The sequence below is a fragment of the Bemisia tabaci genome, chromosome 7 (genome assembly GCF_918797505.1).
Source record: "Bemisia tabaci chromosome 7, PGI_BMITA_v3".
Lineage (NCBI taxonomy): Eukaryota > Metazoa > Arthropoda > Insecta > Hemiptera > Aleyrodidae > Bemisia > Bemisia tabaci.
The window spans coordinates 48063889-48082370 of record NC_092799.1 but is presented as its reverse complement, the minus strand read 5'-3'; the positions used below and the strand labels follow the sequence as shown (position 1 = coordinate 48082370).

The window sequence follows — 18482 nt, the reverse complement described above, 5'->3', positions numbered from 1 at the left end:
TATCCTTGTTGACGTTTTAGGTGTTTAGGTTATGTGGTTCGCCTTCGCCATTAAAAATTCCTGTTTGGAATTGAAGGAAACAGTGATCTTTCCTTTCGATTCCCATACACCTCTTCCTCCCTTGAATATACTTCAAGTGAAGTGTGTAATGAAATCAATTCATCATGAATTCTTGGGATGCAAGAATCCCGCTGCAACTAACTGGTAATTTTTATTTGTTATCAGTCAATTTTTCATCCTTATCGCCTTATCATTTGCACAACATATTCAGCAGAAATTTTTCTACTTTCCCGTCTCCACACTAAGGTCTTCAGTGATTTAAAAGTATTGATATATTTCGTATTTCAGAAATCTAGTAAAAACCTAGGGAAACAAAAACTGAGTCATATCTTACTGAGGAAATCCTTGTCCACCGGGCAATCGAATATTGATGGTGAAACTGTGGCATCGCAACTTTCTGTCATTCTCTATTTTTTACATGAAAAATTACTAGACATCAGTTCTTGAAAGCTTTGGTGATTATCCCTCTGTATGTGAAGAATATTCTGCGCAAATTCAAGCAATGATGTAGGTCAAGTCACCTTTTTTAAAGTATAATAGAACCGGGGAAAGAAAAGAATAGACAAATGTCACATCAGAGAATGGCACCATTCAACATAAATTTACCTGGTAACCAATGGGCCAACTGATGATTGATGCACCCAGATTGATGTGGCAACATTTGTCTATTCTTTTCCTCAGTTCCAGAGGGTTTTTTTTATGTGAACCGCTACGGAACGTATAATTTTTTATCCCGTTCCACTTGCGCGTCCCATCTATTCCTGGGGAACGCTTTGACCGCTCTTCTGAAGTGGGTCGAGGCCACCGTTAGGCTGGTTGAACCGGCCCGAACTGTAAAGATACATCGCGTTCCTTGCGTTCCACGGCTAAAAAAAGCCCTTAGGAGCTCTAATCTGATATTCTATAACTTGTTGTTTACATTCTGTTACAGTGTGCAGTATATGTTCAGAGAATCATCCAATAGAGAAGTGCCAGATTCTCACAGAAGTGAAACATATAGCTGATAACAATCCTCCAACATTAGCACGTCTCTCGGTCCCCTCAACACTCAGTGTTAGAGACACGCTACATGGACCAGTAGTTGTTGCCAAAGCACCACTATGCCGAGGCACGCAATTTGGGCCTTTCAAAGCTGACCTTATTGATGCACCTCCGCAGTCCGGTTTTATTCTCCAAGTAAGGGAGAGTTTCCCTGAGTTATTATTCCTCTATTTACTTTTTAAATATGCTTTTTATAAAAGGAACTTCCAAAATTGTGTGTGTGAATTTCACAATATTTTTTAAAATTTTCGCTGTTATCCACTGCAATGGACAATTATTATAAAGCAACCATAGCATTGTCCATTTGTTTAAAAATTATTTTGAATTTTTTGTATCTGTGTTTGCTATACCGTTCCCCAGCAAGAACCCACTATCTTTATTTGGCTGTTACCAAATTTCAAAGGCACAAGAATGCTGCTAATATTGATTTGCATCTCAGATACTAAAGCCTAAAAAAATATACTTAGCTCTAGGTTGCATTTTAAACGAGTTTCTCTAAAGTGATATTGCGCAGTTTTAAACGCTGTCATATTTAATGATGTCAGTTTAATACATGGGTTTGAAATACTCAAACAGGTACCTATTCTTTTTGCAGATATTTCATGACAATGATGTTCCCGGCCTTTTCCTAGAAACAAACAATGAACACAAATGCAATTGGATGTGTTTGGTAGCTGCTGCAGAAAATTCCTCTGAGCAAAATTTGGTTGCCTACCAGGTGAATATGTTTGGATTCTTGCCATTTCATATTAAAATCATTTTATTCTTTGATCAGTTGAAAAAAAGAAGGAGAAAAAATTCTGTATTAAAAGTAAAAGTGTTATCTTTTGCTGTGATTGTGATCAACTTGTAGAAGAAACAAAGATGAGGTGTAACAGAATGTCTCCCTTCTTGTAAGAAATTGCGCCCTCATCTCTCCTTGTGATATCTTACAGATAAATTTTATTTGGTAGATGTGTTTAAAACGCTGTTTTAGGATCATAGCAACTCCATACAATGCTTGAGAGCATGCTGTCTAAGACCTTGAAAAAACGGGAAATAAGACCTTGATGGAAAGATAAATGTCTGAGTAAATCAGGAACTTGTGAGGGAATCTGCCTTAAAAATACGGAGTTTATTCTCTCTCAACCATGAAACTATTTTGTTCATAAATTCGATGGCTTCCATTAATTTGGCACTATGTAATTACCCAAAAGATGAAAGAATCTATTATTCAGCTTTTAACTCTAGAGAAACATTTATTTTTTCATTTAGTACATACATTAAAGAGTGCAAAATGCAATTTAAAAGGTATCTACTTTTTGTTGAGAGAATCTAGTGAAAAATGAGAGAAAACCTTGAATTTTTACCTGGGCTTTTCCCCCAAAAATCAGGGAATGAGAAAATTGAAGAATTATACCTATCATTCCTTGCCTTTAAATCTTTAGAAGTTCGCATTTGAATTTTTCCTTTCACTTTAGCTCCTAAATCTTGAAATTTTTCAGATCCCATCTCACCTCATTACTCTCCTGGTCCACTGTAATTTGCCATGAAGTCCTGAAAGATCTAGAAATCAGTGTTTAATTTTCTCATTTTTCTGATTTGTTTAGGTTGATCAGAAAATTTATTATTCCATTACCAAAAATGTGAATGTCGGTGATGAGTTGAAGGTCTGGTATGCCCCATTCTACGCTGCAAAATTGAATAAAAGATTACTACCTCCAGGCGATACAGAGGAAGTCCTAGTGAGTACAACCTTTGCTCAGTGTTTTCTACATGAAATTGGGATGAAGAAACATTTGCTAGATTACTTGATTTCTTATTTCGTCTAGTAGGTAGTCAATTAGTTCAAAATAAAATAAACAACAGTCAAGCTGTATTTCATTAGTCCATCAGATTCAGAACACCAGTAGAGAACCACAGTAGCATCATGAAAGATTTATAAAAGAAATCATTAATCTCACTCTGCAGGCTAGAATTTCAAGACGTACTTTTAAATCTCTGTCATAGTTCCTCATGTACCTCAAAATCTCCATACCTAAGGAAATTTGAAGGAAATTTAAAGTCAAAGATAAGGTGTCTACTGTCAGTAAGTGAAACCGGAATATATCAGGAAATTAGATGTCATTAGGAAAAATCAGAAAAATTGGTCATAGAATAAAAAATTCTGAAAGCTTTGAGCATTTTTCAAAAATTTGATTCAATTCGTTTAATATGTCAGTTTGTAAAATCAAATAATTTATTCGTACAACAATATTCACATAACAAATTTACTCGCACAAAAAATTCAGGAATTTTCATTTAAAATATCCAGAAAGATCAGAGAAATCCTAAATGAAAGTTTCGTAGGCATTCTGAAAGAAGTTCCTAGGAGCAGCTTAAACTTTCGGTCTTCGATTCAGCAAAGCAGTCTATTAAGCTCACCCTGACAATCTGTGTCAAATATTATTTTCTTATTCGAGATGAAGTCACCAGTAAATCATATTCTCTCTTCTCTCTGTTGCACTCACCTCCATGTATATCTTTTAATGTACCCCTATGTATTTCATTCTTTCTCTTTTTTTCAGCAAAATGCAATCGAGGACTACAATAGCACCCCAAAAAATTTAAAACAGAAACCCAAACTGAAAAACCACAGAATCCCATCAGCAGGTATTTTTGACTGTTTTTAAAATCTCACACTTTTTAGAGTTAGAATTCATACTTGTCATATTGCATCCTGCTTGAGCAAAATGACTTTCTTTTTGTTGTAACTGAAAGGTCCTTGTGTAACAAAAGTATTATGCAAGCTATTTTATCAGAGATTAATTGATTTAATATTCATTAATCCACTCTATCTGATCGACAGAACGCAAATTGAAATCTAATGCTGTAGCGTTATTTTTTTCATATATTCTTCACATCTTGTAACTGTGGCTAAGAAAATGCAGAAGAATGTTTAATCACAACTAGTTCCTAAAGAGAATCCAACTGGTGGCGAAGGAATCAGTGTAGATAGAATCAGCATCAATCAAATATCAATCAAATATTGGTGCTACCTGCAGCTAAATCTGTCACCACACAATGAACTGTTTCTGTCCTCTCAGCTTGAACCAACCTGTGTCAATTGAATTGTTGTCAATCAGTGTCGACTGAATCTGTATCAGTAGAGATTGAATCTGTGGGATAATTGGTGTAATTGTTGTATTCTTCCTCCATCATTCTTTTACAAATTAATATTTGTTTCTTTTGGTTTAGCTCCAGTGGTCAATGAATTAACTCCTAAGCAACTTGGTGCCAAAGTAACGAAAGATGAATGGGTGTGCAAGAGATGCTCTGCCACGGAAAAAACAGTTCCATTGTATGCGAGACACCTTATGATTCACCTTAAAGAAGATATGATCTTAGCACTCAGAATTCAGAAGGTATTTTTCACATCTGATTACTTTCCCCTATCTTTACTACTCTTTAAAAATGATACTGTCAAGGTCTATGTTTACTAAGTTGTGTTAGTAATCAGAATGTAATACATGAAATGTAGCTATCTGCCAGGGGATAATCGAATTTTGGTGTTCGTCGGGCGGACATTGATGAAAAACGGAATGGCATAGCATGATTGGCTAACTATGTCTTATCGCTGCTTTGTCATGCCTATGCCAGGTAGAACTGACAACATACTATCCAAAACTCTAGCAGTGCCTTTACCTTGTCATCAATTCTACTGGAAATACGCATGACAAAGCAGTGATAAGACATAGCTGACTAATCACTTTACCCCTTTTCACCTTTGTCATCTATGTTGGCCCTGCTAACACGAAACTTAAAAAGTTGGTCTGCTGGAATGTATTGGATATGCGTAGTATACCCTTGAACCATCTGTGAATAAAACTATGGACTGTCAGATTCAGCCTAAGCTATAGTTCTGCACCGACTGTTAATTTCTCAGCATCTCTCAATTTGAACAGTCAATAATTATTTCCTTCTTTCTCTGTTTCTCTCTCCTTCTCTCCTTTAGTGTTCTCTTAAAGAATCCCACCACTTTTTTTCTCACTAATTCACTGCAAAGCAAGCGACGGGGGATTCCAAAGGGATCCCCTGCCTATCGGTGAGAGAGCTTTTATGTCATGTCGTATGCACTGCCAACAGCAAGTTATACTCATTCTTCTACCTTGCTTTGATTTTGCTTTCAATTACTAGCTATTGGGTTTTTTTCAAACTGTTTGAGCTATTGAGTTTCCCTAAATTGTAACTGGACCTGTACAAAACTCCTCCAGTGTGATAGTTTGGAGAAAAATCTTTGCTTATAATCCTCCGGTTTTTCTCATTTTCAGATAAATCAAACGAAAGAGAAGGGCTACGAATTAATGAAGATTACTCCTGAAGAACCTGCGAGCACCGAAGCGACGCTTCATACTACTAGTGACTTACCTGGAAATACAAATACCATCATGGACATTCCCTCCGAAGCAGAACCTACCGATCTCCTGTCAAAAAGTGCTGACTTAGTCGACAAACTGTTGTCACCAAATAGCTTTAATGAGAACTTGCTGAATGATCTTGACTTTTGTCCTCCAGTCCTTACAAATGGCGCAAACATGTCCACTGAAGCAGAAAATAAACTCAATCAAGATAAACCAATGGAAGGATCCTCACTAGACACTGTCAATACAGTGAACATTTTAGACTTTGAAGATCTTAATATCTCGAATCTTGACAAAACTGTCAGCCTTAATAATTTATTCAGTCTCGATAATGATCTTTTCCTCAACCTCAACGGCGAAGAGAGCCGATCCAGTCAAAAGAAAGCTGAAATAAACCCCACCGACCGCTCAAAACTGGACTTTGATTTTAAATCGGCCTCAAGTCTAATTGATCTCAGCTCCAATCTGGATGACTTAATTAACGATATTTCCCTCATCAAGGATTCAAAAAAGGACACTTTAGATTTTAGTCAAGACCTGAGTAGTATCCTGAATGATAAGAAACTGTTTTCTCCCCTTTCAACCCCATTTTCTGGAGTTCAAGCCTGCAACGAGACTGACTTTTCCTGCTCGAGCAATGACAATGAGCTCGTCAAAGTAATAAGTTCAGTGCCTTCAAGCATGGCGAGTACTCTTCCTTCGTTTTCAGTTGACAATATTCAATCCGCAGTGCCTTCTCACATACTTAACTCATCGCTATCAAAAGATTCTGTCCTTGCGGTTCCTGGAAAATCTTTGGCAACCACTGAGCCAATTAATGCACCGGTGAGTTTTAAGCTCTAACAGCCTGTGAATTTTCATGCTGAATTTCTCCAGTTCCTGTAGCCTTAAAAAGCGTTGCAGAAGCTTCTCGGTTGAGAGACCGGCGGATCATCTGCACTGAAATAGAAAGACCATGAAAAGGAGTGCTTCTTTAAATTGTAAAGTTGGTTCATGTGGATGTTAAACATGTCTTTGTGTGCATTTTTTTTTCAATGAAAAGCAAATATATAAAAGGAGAACATTTGTTTAAAACATTCGAGACAGTGGGAAGGTTTGAAAGAAAAGGCCAATTGTGTAACTTTTCTGCATTCCTGGCTCATACGATTTACTTATACATTCTAATTAGGGGTTAATCTTTGTTGATCGTGGCTATCATACAGACTGTGGTTAACAAAATAGCATCAAAGTAAGGCCCTGTCCACACGAGCGTGATCCGAGGAACTTATTCGACAAACTGCTCAGTTCCCAGAACTTGTTCCTTGAAAGGAGGGATGCTGTCCACACAAGTTCACCCGAACTGGAACCGGAACTTCAATAAAACTATACAATTATTGCAAAACAATAGATTATTACGGCCGCCAAAGTAACAAAAATAAATTTCAAGACATGTAAAGGACTTAAAAAACAAAAACAAACAAATTCACATCAAAAGAAACATATGTAGAAGCTTGGAGTACGGGGGAAGTTCCGGGTTTAGGAGGAACAAGTTTTCAGCTCAGCTAAAACTTGTTCCAGGAACAAGTTCCTCAAACTAAGTTCCGTGAACCGTGCTCGTGTGTACAAGGCCTAACATCAATATTAATGGCAAATTTTCATTTTCGAACCACATAATTTCAAATGTTTGTAATTTTTTTTACAGAATCCATCCCTTGACTACACGTGTGAGATATGCTTGTCTGAATTTAAAAATGCTCAAAATCTCTTTCGTCACCTACGTTTTCACATCGGAGAGTTCACCTGCACCAAATGTTTTAGGGTAAGTTAATGCATTTGTGCTAATTACTTCTAAAGAATTTAAATTGGTTTTTTTCCAATCCACTTCTCCGCTGAGCAAAGAATCTTCGGATCACCCACAAAAACTGATGACTTTTTATTTATTTGTTGAACCCAATCACTCTGAACATTAGCTCAAAAATAGCAGAAAAATCAGTGCAAAACCAATGAACTAACTGTTGCATGATTTATAACAACTACTAATTTACATTGGTTTTAACTTGTGTATGAATAGGTACGTAGGGGACGCCCAGTGAGAGGTTGGCGACAGGGGGTGTTGAATGAGATGAGGGAGTGTCAACTCCCTGATGACCTGTGGGAAGACCGAGCTTTGTGGCGATTAGGCGTCGTAAAGCGCCAAAGAGCGCTATAAAAGCGACTCATATGTATGTATGAATAGGCATGAAAAGCGGGCATCAACTATTGTCCTAGACATATCTGAGCACGGGACAAGAAGAAGAAAAATGATCAAACCTCTCTGGCTTATTCAATTCCTTGCCATATGTATATATATTACAGCACTTGACCCTACCAATTTTCGATAGGAAGTACAAGTTCAAGACAGCCTACCTTCTCTTCTCTTGAAAACTACCTGAAAAACGATTTGTTGAATTATGATCAGACTCCCTTGAATTCATCATAAATTGTGTTTTTGTTTTATTTATTTTTCAGGCATTTTCCCGGAAACAAACTCTGGATGACCACATGTGTAAACTTTTTCCTTGTAAGAAATGTGATCAAAAATTTTTTCTCGTCTCACATTATCAGAAACATGAGAAATGGCACACTCGATTAGGTATGTCCCTTTGAATCATTCCCCCTCCTTTTTACTGATAAGATTCACCCTCACCTGTTGGAATCTGCAACAAATTGAAGGGAAAATGCACGTAGGATGTAAAGGAGGAGAAGCAAAAAAGCAACCCTGAGTATTACTCAAACATCAATACATTTCTATAAATGTTAAAACCTCCATACTTATTTAATGAGAAGGCAACCATTCGTCTAATGTTCATCATATCAGTGTCATCCTGTCCGAAATAATATGTATCCTCTCCTAACAGAGGAGGTCCATGTAAGTATAGTTACTGAACATGATTCCAGAGTAAACTCCTAGGTGTGATTCATTTTGTAGGAAGGAGTAAAAAACAATAATTTTTGATGCCAACCAAGAGTTGTCAGTCATTATTCCTTAAAATGGCAGGTCTTAATCAAAATTTGACTGTTCTGTCTTTCAAACGGCAAAAATTTAATTCAACCTTAAATATCTTCGTGCATTTTGTACCTCTTGAAAATATACTTGGTTTAAATGTGAAGAAGTTTATATATTTAAAAAAGTTAATACCTTGCATACGAAGAAGGTCTATCAGTGTATTCAGCACGTTCAATTAATGTTTGCTCTAGAATAATGTGCACTTATTCTTTAAATCAGTGTCTTTTATATGTACATCGTCTGTGTCTTTAATGCTCTTCACGATTTTACAATTATTTTTCAGAAAAAATTGAGCGTATGAAAGCAAAAGAAAATGGCACAAGCGATGAAGGACTTTGCAAGATCTGCAATGCTAAATTGGCAACAAAGCAACAACTGAGAAAACATTGCAAAACAGTTCATACCGTTGGTAATTGATATAGTTTATTCTTACTAATTCATCCAGATTTTCTTTTATACCTTAAATAACTGTATCTAAAATTTCTCACCAATTTTAAAAGTGATGAATTTGCGAGAAATTCATTTGTCAAGTTATGCATGCAATTTCTTTTGATTTATTTATTGAAATTTTACAAAAACGAAGATGCACCAACCAAAGATCAGAGGAAATTATATTGAAATAGGCTGAGAAATAGAGACGGATGAAAGAAAGCAAACTTAATCAGACTATCCATTCAACTCAAATAAACTTGGAGAAACAAAGATTGGACGTAGAAATCTCATTTTAATGGAAAATAGTAATTATTGTCATTCAGTGTGGAGTGCTGGACAAGTAAAAATCTTTCCAGATATTTTCAGGTATAAATTTTAAATGCAGTTGAAAATTATTTCATTGCAGACATAAGAAGTATTTCCGGCACTAAATCCTGCCAGTGTCCTGTTTGCGGGAAAGAATACAAAGATATCAGAACCTTAAACTCTCATCTCAAAGTACATGGTATGTTTTTTTCAAAAGTATCTTTTGTTAAAATTTTTGTTGTCTATCACCATGAAAAGTTAGGACCACAAAGGGCTAAATGTTTTGGGGATCATTTTTCACCACTCAGTCACAGTGCCATTGGACTGTGTAACCTTGATTATTCTTCAGTCTAAACTCTCCCTTTGTCAGTTCCATCATTGAAAAGAAATTTCCGACAAGAAATTATGATAAATGCCTTTATTTAAAATTTGTCGTTAACTTAGTTGCAATTCTGTTGAGTTTTCTGTGCTGTGAGAGAAATTTTAATACACTGATGGATTTCCTTCTTTGTAAGCATTCTAACTGTCGCACCTGGGCTCACTTATCATGAGTTAATGGGGATCCCTAGTTTTGACATGTGAAGGGAGAAGTTAAAATACTCGAAGCCTCTAATTTTATTTTAATGTAATTTTGTTCTGCAAATTTTTAGGAGAGCCAGAATTTGAGTGTCAGATTTGTGATAAGAAGTTCCATCGGAAAAGCATCCTAAGAAGACACCTTTTGTCAGTTCATAGCTCATTTAAGGTATTGAACAAATTACTTCTTTCCTCTTTTTCTATTTGTTAATACTGTGATAGAACTACTCAATCAACCTAAATGCACAATACACTAACAACTTAAAATGGTACGTGGTCTGTAAATAAAAACTAAAAACAGTAGGATAGTTCAGAGATCACCTTTCCTTCCTCAACCAGGAAACAAAGGAAGAAAATAGCGGAAAAAAACACTGGTGCAAGTCGCCAATGTAATTTTGGGAGACAGATAAGTCACAAAAATGAATCAGAAAAAAATGAAGAATATAGAGGCAAAGATTACTCAACTATCGGGTATGGTCTTCAAATTAATGGCACCCAAGTACTTCGGAAACCTGCGGTTGTCCAAAAATTTTTTAAATGGTCTAATTTTTCTTAGCTCAAGTTTGATTGCTTCAAATCTTGTGGAGAGAGTTCTTTATACTTAAAACAAGATTAAAGAAACGCCTCTAAAGTTTGCAAAACAGCTGCCTCTATTTCCTTCTTTTTTAAGTATTGATAACCCTGAAATTTTTTTCCTGTATTTCAACTGCCTTTACTGGCATTTCCAAAGGCACTTGTCATTTGTTAAAGTCTTGATCGGATTTCAATGTGAGTTCCAAATCGTGGTGTCTGAATTTTGACAGTTATCTTAATGACATTGACTGCCAAGGGCCTGGCACTCAGGGTTCTTGTGGTGCCAAGTTTTCGGTAAGCAGTTTTTGTGTTCCATCAGCATCACAAGTTCCAGCGCAAGCAAGTAACGTTTCCATCCATCTGCATGTAGGGCTGGGGACCAACAACACTGTCTAAATGCTATGTTCAGCACCGATTGTCGGAATGTTGGGTCCATTGCAGCGGTGTAGAGATTACAAAAATTCATGGATGAGCAACGAAAATTCGTGGCACAACAGGGAGCATCAAACATCTGTGACAGTCAACATAAAATTAATAATGAAAGCACAAGAAATTGAAGTGTGTAACCAACTAGTTGCGCATAGTTTTTCATTTACTGAAGATTTAAGAATTTTTTCATCACATTACAAAAAGAAAGGTAGTCATTCTTTTTCTAATGTGGTCTCTCCTTGTTTCCCTGGATCTGATCAAATTTAATTTTTTTTCTTTTTATCAGTTTCAGTGTAGCCTGTGTCCATCGTCTTTTTCCACCGATAACGCCTACCAACTTCATATGAAATCCATGCACTCTCAGCAGAGTCCTTTTAAGTGCAAATACTGTGAAAAGGTATGTCGATAAGCAGTTCGACGGTGCAAGTCGGCAATCACATAACTCGTTTGCGGTGTCTGAAAATCTCCGCAACTATGTTATTTTTTTAAAGGAGAACAAATGGACATGATTCCTTGAAGTTTTTGCAGAATTTTCCTCGCACATAGAAGAAAAATCACGGAAGTTTTAAAGAATTACCGTTGAGTAGTTTTCCGTTTAAAAAATAAAGTATGACAGGAAGTCTGCGACGTCGCAAACCGAGTTATGTGATTGCCAACTTTCACCGTCGAGTTGTGTCTTTCTTTTTTAGTTTGATAAACTGTTAAGATTCAATGTTTTTAGTTACACTCAACATTTTATTACCTCAAGAAGGAAGGTTTATTCGATTCCAAGAGCTTCACTAAAGAATATTTTCTTGTTCACCCCTAGGTTTTAAATCGGAAGGTCAACCTAGAGCAGCACGAGCAGTCTCATTTGAAGAGTAAGGTGCCATGCCCTGACTGCACCAGAACGTTCATAACGCATGAAGGGCTGGAAAAACATAGGAAAATTCATCTGAAGCGAAAAAGTTTCTCTTGCTCGCAGTGCTCACATACTTTTAACGGGGTAAGTTGATTTACTTCATTTGCATTTTTCTATTGTACTGTCTCAGTGATTTGTGCTGAAAAAATAAGTCGCTTATTTTATTAACTTTATCGGTCATGTTTATCAGTTTGTATTAATCTGGAAAATCGATAAGGAAAAGGTTCTAATACAAATTGAAAAAATAAGTCTTAGTAAGAAGAACGTCAAAATAGAAGCTTCAGAAAAATAGACATAATAATATCCGAGCTGATAATTCTCTTTCAGAAAAGTCTCTCTTTTTGTTCAGTACAATTTACCGCCTTCTTTCACTGGAGACTTGAAATCGCAGTTGTTACTCTTTTCCCTGTACAAAAAAATGTGTAGAGGCCATAGGCTACCTCCTATTTACATATACTTTTATTTTGAGTAATTTTACATTTTTTTCTCTTTTTTGTTTTCTTTGAACCAGAAAGTGGCATTATCAAAGCACTTCAAGAAAGAACATCTTGGACCGTACACATGTTCCTTTTGCTTCATGTCTGTCAAGAGAATCGTTTGTCTGAAGAAACACTTAGAATGCCGTCATAAAGATAAAGTAAACGAATGGAGTGTACCTGGTTATTTTGATTCTCTGAAGGGCTTGACAGTCGACAAAAACAAGAATCTCAATGAGACGAGCATTATCGTCGAGGCTAATGAAAATTCATCAGAGGTCACAGACCATTCAGTGCTCAGTTCTATTCACTCGGTGAAAGCAATGGACACAAAGGACAAAACTGAAGACCACTGCATTACTGATTTAGATACAGAAGTTTTCAATGATAATGGACTGAGTGATCCTGTCTCAATGAGTTTTGACAGTATTAGTCTTGGAATCTTCGGTTCCGACACCAACAATGCCATCATTAGTGATGTTATGAACAAGAAAGATGAAAGCATTTTTGAAGACAACTTACTTCTGAGTGACAATCAGTTTCATTTGATTAAGAAAAATTGTGAAGTAGGAGGCAAGAAGAATGAAAGTATTTTTGGAGACAGTTTGTTGATAAATGGTGGGCAGCCATCACTGAAGAGAAACAGCGAAGTTCCTTTGATAAGCGGCGCTAAATCAAGCCAGCCTACTTCGAAAAGTGATGCCTTGAGTATCGCAACAGATACCAATCCGTTATGTTCAAATTCGGTCCTGGATTGCAGTACCTTAGGTCTCAACTCTTCAGGTAAGTCGAGATTCTGTAGCACTTTGATAATGAGACTGCAAGAATTGCAATCTACGGACGGCCTCAATCTGATCATTTGTTCAAAATCTTATCTGATTTAAAGGAGGATTTTGCTAAATTTTTAAGGATGGTGAATAATGTGATTAACATTCATACGTTCAAACGCACAAAACCTCCCCTCTGTTAATAGATTTAGTTTTAATAATAATATTATGCAGAGGCGTGGCGTGCTTTGCAATATATCGATTGATGCGCCACTCAAAGCTATGAAAAAAGATCGATTATCAGGGTGTTCGCAGCGAACACCTTAGTTATCGATTCTTTACCATTGCTCCAAATGGCGAGATATCAATAATCGATCAGTCACGCCACACCACTGATATTATGTAGTTAATAAAGTCATTGAGAAACTTTTGGATCCGTTTTTTGACAAAAAGGATTTTGTGATGGCCTTAGTATCAGTCGTTGGTGACTGGTGCATCTTTGAATCAAATTCCTGCTCAGTATTTGAATGGAGTCAGGAATCAAATGATTGTTTCTAAGGGGTACTATAATATTGTAACTCATGAAAAGATTGAATTATCAGTACAAATTGTGATTTTCACCCATCAGCCACTAGCATCTATTTCTGCCCCAAAATTAATAATGCTGAGAGCTGTCTGTCATCAGCAACTGATAGAGGCAGATCTAGCAGGATGATAACACTGGTTTTCCTCCAGTTAAACCCGTGTTGAATAATCGATTCATGTTGAAGTACCTGTCCCCTCGGAAAATCAATTATTTTCCATAAGTTAAATGGAGAGAAAACCAAAACCAAATTGCTAGCTCTGCCAATGGTGGCTGATGTATTAATGCTCAATTAGTTAAAATGTATTTATACAAAATATCATTGTATGGGCCTGTTGCAAACTTTTGCTAGAGCAAAAATAAGAGTTGTTTCTTACAGAAAATGTCTCAAAAATCTTGATGAGCGCATCGGCAAAGTCTGAAATGCACTCATAACTTCACAATGTAGGTAAGAAATTTGAGTTCTTTTGAGCTTCCCCCTTCAAGAACAATACTTAGGCACAGGTGAACATTTTGTTAGAGGAGTCGTTCGGCAATATTCATCATGGCTGACGCCAATCCGCCAAAATACGTGTAACGGGACGAGATAGCTCCTGACCAGTATAAGACCAGATAACAATCGGCGTGTTGACGTTCATATTTTATTTGCCCGCCTTGATTGACCTTGATCTCTCCTCGAACTATGCGCGGAACTGCGGAAGCGTGGACCATAATGAATATTGCCAACGATAGAACGTCTCCTCTAACAAAATGTTCACCTGTGCCGTAGTATCGTTTTTGAAGCGGGTAGCTCATAAAAACGCAAATTTCTTATGCAGATTGTGAAGTTATGAGTGCATTATAGACTTTGCCGATGCGCTCATCGTGATTTTTGAGACATTTTCTGTAAGAAACAACTCTTATTTTTGCTCTATCAAAAGTTTGCAACAGGCCCATTTCAATCATTTGCAATGCAAGCAATTGTAAATATTTTGTTTTGAAAATTGAATCCTTCTTTATTGGCAGGTGGCGAGATTTTTTGGACTGTATCAGATTTACCGGGACTTGGTTGCAATCAAAACAGTCTCTCTCAGTTACATATTCCAGGTACAGCCAATTGATTTTTTTTCAAATTTAATTACTTATTAAATAAACCCATGAGCAGGTGTGCCGAAAAGGGTCTTTGGGCATTATAGATATTAAAATAGGTCAATTTCTTTAACTCAGTATTTCATAAACCGAGAGTAACGAAAACTAAACGAAACAAACGAGAAATCGAGGTAACAAACTGTAAGCTAAATAATGAAAATAAAGAAAGTCGAAACTAAAAAACTCATACTCACAAAAATAAATTAAAATTGCCGATGCGTTTCGGGGCTCCTCGGCCCCTTCAAGGCTAAATTCCGACCGGTTGTTGTTTGTTGTTATTCCACTCATCTCCTTCCTTCTTATCATTCTTATCAAGACTGCCATCTATCACTGAGCAATTTGGATTTGGAATGCCTGCAAAACTGTCTGCTCAGAGTGACAGATGACAGTCTTGATAAGAATAATAAGAAACTAAGGAGATGAGTGGAATAACAACCAGTCAGAATTTAGCCTTGAAGAAGGGGGGGGGGGGAGCCCCGAAATGCGTCGGCAATTTTGATTCATTTCTGTGAGTTAGAGTTTTTTAGTTTCGACTTTCTTTATTTTCAGTATTTCATTCCTGATTGAACCCAGACTCAAAATACATACATGTATGAGTCGCTTTTATAGCGCTCTTTGGCGCTGTGCGACGCCTAATTGCCACAAAACTCAGTCTTTCCACAGGTCATCAGGGAGTTGACACTCCCTCATTTCATTTAATACCCCCTGTTGCCACCCTCTTACTGGGCGTCCCCTTTATCTCCTCCCAGGAGGAACCCAATCAAGCATCTTTTTTGGCAGCCTCTCTTCCGTCATCCTCTTGACATGACCGTACCAGACAAGCTGTTTGGTCATGACGTCAAACACGATGTCATTTTCGACTTCCATGATATGACGTATTTTCTCATTACGGACCCGATCTCTCCCAGAAATTCCTGCCGACCTCCTCCAGAAATCCATCTCCGTTGCTCTTAGCATATCCTGTGTCCGTTTTTTCAGCTGCCAAACTTTGCATCCGTATGTTAATATACTTTTGACCACAGCGTTGTATATTTATCTTTGGAAATCCGCTGATCCCAGAGGATTTCATTTAACATCGCTATAGCCTTCCTTGCTGAGATGTTCCTTTCCTTAATAGCTTGATCCGTCCTTCCATCCTGGGTCAACCGCATTCCCAAGTATTTAAAATCCGCACATAATACACAAGAGTATCTACAAGGCTGAAAAACAAGGATAAATTCATGGAAAAATTTAATCATGAAACCCTATTCTTTAAAGTTTTAGGAAAATTATACAAGGAAAAACTAGAAAATATTATCTATTTCATTTTCAAGGTCTGGAATTTTTTTCCTCTGGCTGACTTTTCTTCATCCTCTCAGTTTTCACAACCATCAAAGTGAAGAATCTGTAAAATGGTGCCTCAGAAAAATAGACTAAGAGCTTTGTGGTCAATTTTCCATTAGTGGCGGGTTTTCCCCTTTTCTCGATATATGCTGATAAATTGTTCATTATTAATTTCAAAGCATTTTAATCAGGAATTGTATTTCTTGAAGTCTGTGAAAACCTCGGTAACCGATTTTTATAGGGCTGGAATCGCCGAAAAAAGTTTTTTCTATCTGCTGGAACTTTAAAGAAATTCCACATCTTAGGTGGGTTAACTTTAGTTAAGTGCTATATTTCAGAAATCATAGTTGACTCATGTTTACTGCCATATTATTGTCTCTATTAAACCAACTATATATTAATCTTTAACTATGTAACAAGGTGTTAGAATAGTGCTGAGTCTCCACAGTCCCATAGGAAAAACAGGTCCTTGTTACTTACAATTTCGGCCAAATTTTTAGTGTTTTTCTTGTTTGTATCTTTCAGCATGTCTTCTAATCTTTTTTTCGGTGCATTTTTTACAGATACTCAAAATCTCAGTGAGTCATTGTCTTCCAGTGGGAACATGTTACTGTACGTCATAGAGCCATCCTCCACAGAAACCACCAGCAACTCAGAACTTGGAGTTTTCTTAGTTTAATTTCCTGCCCGTGGGTTTATTGTTAACGACATTCGTTTTCCTATCATTTAGGAATCGAGATTCATTCACATCGAAAGTATTTATCGCTGAATGTTATCCGAATAATATAACATCAGTAGATAGAACTAATTACCCTGCAAAGCAATTCTGTGCTAAATCAAATTTAAAACATTTGTTAATAATCTTTCTTGGTGAGAAGTGCTTCTTCCTCTATCCACTTACACTGTTTTTTTTTATTGTCTTTTGTTAGCTTGAACTGTCGGTTGCAGTCTTGTCACCGCTCAGACTTGGCGTCTTGTTTTCTCTGCTTTGATGAATTGAGTTACGTTTTGTGCACAAATTCCATAATTTTCTTTTCAGAGTCTAGAAATAATTAGTGGAAATACATTAATGCTAATCTGTTGCAAATGGATTTAGGGAAATAAATATGAAATATATCATGGTGACAGAGAACAGGAATGGACGTAGCAGCTGTTGCAAAAACCCTTGAATTGTATTTTTACACCGAATCTTTTCTCATCAACTTATTAACAGTTAAAACTTACCAGCAAAAATCAAGAAGCAGACTGTTTCCCTCGAACATTGATTCAGTCTATGCACATAAGCTAAGCAGAGGCGAGCACGCTGACGGTGTAAGTCGGCAATCAAATAACTCGGTTTGTGCGACGTCGCAGATTTCCTGTCATACTTTATTTTTTAAACGGAAAACTACTCAACGGCAACTCTTTAAAGCTGCTGTGATTTTTCTTCTCTGTGCGAAGAAAATTCTGGAATAACCTCAAAGAATGATGTCAATTTGTTCTTCTTTGAAAAAATAACTTAGAGGCGGAGATTTTCAGACACTGCAACCGAGATATGTGATTGCGGACCTACGCTGTCGATGTGTTTCTCCCATATTTGTTCTCTTTCTACCGTCCTATTTAGCTGTGCAAGGAGGGACAAAGTTGCATTTAGTGCCAGAAAACCCCTGCAGCTTCGATCCTTCATTATTCTTAAACTGTGTAACAAGCACCTTATAACAATTATCGTTAGGTATTTGCTCTAGAAACTCATTATGTACCACTGATTTGCAGATACATCGCAATTTAGACAGTGTTTTTATTTGCAATAAGTCTTGCGCTTCACTTGCCTCGTCGTGACTATCTTTAGGCGCTCCAAAAATTCTGATGTGTCAACACTGTGGCTGATGAGAGAGTGGTCCAAGGAAAAGTTGAAAAATAGGGTTTTTGATTCTGTCTATTTTATAAGACAGTTTATTTAATCATTGGTTTGTAATCTCGTACAGACCCCACCATTAGTGTTGAATATGGAGAGAGAGAAAGTTCTCTGTCTCCATTATAAAGTATTTTTTTTTAACTTGTATTAAACAAATGGTTTGTTATTATTTGAATTTTGTTAATCGTTCAGATGATCTCATCAACCTCAGGTAGAAATACGAAAAAACTATTCTTACTCCGTTTTTGATAGTGTCAATTCACTATTAGCTTACTATTTCCTATTGACTTAAATTCCCTGTATGGTTAGACACAGTGGCACTCTTTGCCATCTTTGAGATGGTAATGTTATTTAAAGTTATTGACCCGAGTTGCATCTACTCATGTCAGAATATATGTAAAGAAGTACATATTATTTGTTAGCTTGCCAATGCTACATTCAGGCAAGGTCTTATTGTATCCCTCTATCCTTTTTCCAGGGATGACGAAATAACATATTTTTATTGTTTAAAATTCTGACAATTGCAGTTTTACCTACTGCAGAATTAATTTTTTTTCTTCTGCGTTAATTTTCATACTGTAAATTCATC

The 18482-nt window shown here is 36.6% G+C and overlaps 1 protein-coding gene and 1 long non-coding RNA gene across 3 annotated transcripts; one reads left to right on the top strand and one right to left on the bottom strand.

The window, feature by feature from the left end:
* Positions 1-13: 13 nt before the first annotated feature.
* Positions 14-17151, top strand: LOC109039679 (uncharacterized). The gene is made up of 17 exons (XM_019055276.2): positions 14-204; positions 992-1236; positions 1697-1819; positions 2691-2825; positions 3648-3732; positions 4318-4484; positions 5391-6305; positions 7162-7278; positions 7968-8091; positions 8789-8914; positions 9344-9442; positions 9894-9988; positions 11108-11218; positions 11630-11806; positions 12234-12981; positions 14554-14634; positions 16563-17151. Exons 1-17 carry the CDS (start codon positions 165-167, stop codon positions 16676-16678), a joined length of 3504 nt encoding a protein of 1167 aa, XP_018910821.2. The 5' UTR covers positions 14-164; the 3' UTR covers positions 16679-17151.
* On the bottom strand, positions 9645-15027 carry LOC109039681 (uncharacterized). 2 transcript variants are annotated; one of them, XR_002009740.2, is made up of 3 exons: positions 14871-15027; positions 11564-11731; positions 9645-10903 (listed from the first exon to the last, which is right to left on the bottom strand). It is a non-coding gene; the product is annotated as an uncharacterized lncRNA (long non-coding RNA). The 2 variants fall into 2 exon arrangements; XR_002009739.2 differs by having other exon boundaries at positions 11564-11861; positions 14871-15014.
* Positions 17152-18482: the final 1331 nt, after the last annotated feature.

Bases quoted from the DNA above. Each gene is read 5' to 3' on its own strand.
- LOC109039679 (XM_019055276.2), top strand. From the start codon at position 165: ATGAATTCTTGGGATGCAAGAATCCCGCTGCAACTAACTG. The intron at 1,237-1,696 runs GTAAGGGAGAGT...TTCTTTTTGCAG, and splicing joins AGTCCGGTTTTATTCTCCAA to ATATTTCATGACAATGATGT. The intron at 7,279-7,967 runs GTAAGTTAATGC...TTTATTTTTCAG, and splicing joins CCTGCACCAAATGTTTTAGG to GCATTTTCCCGGAAACAAAC.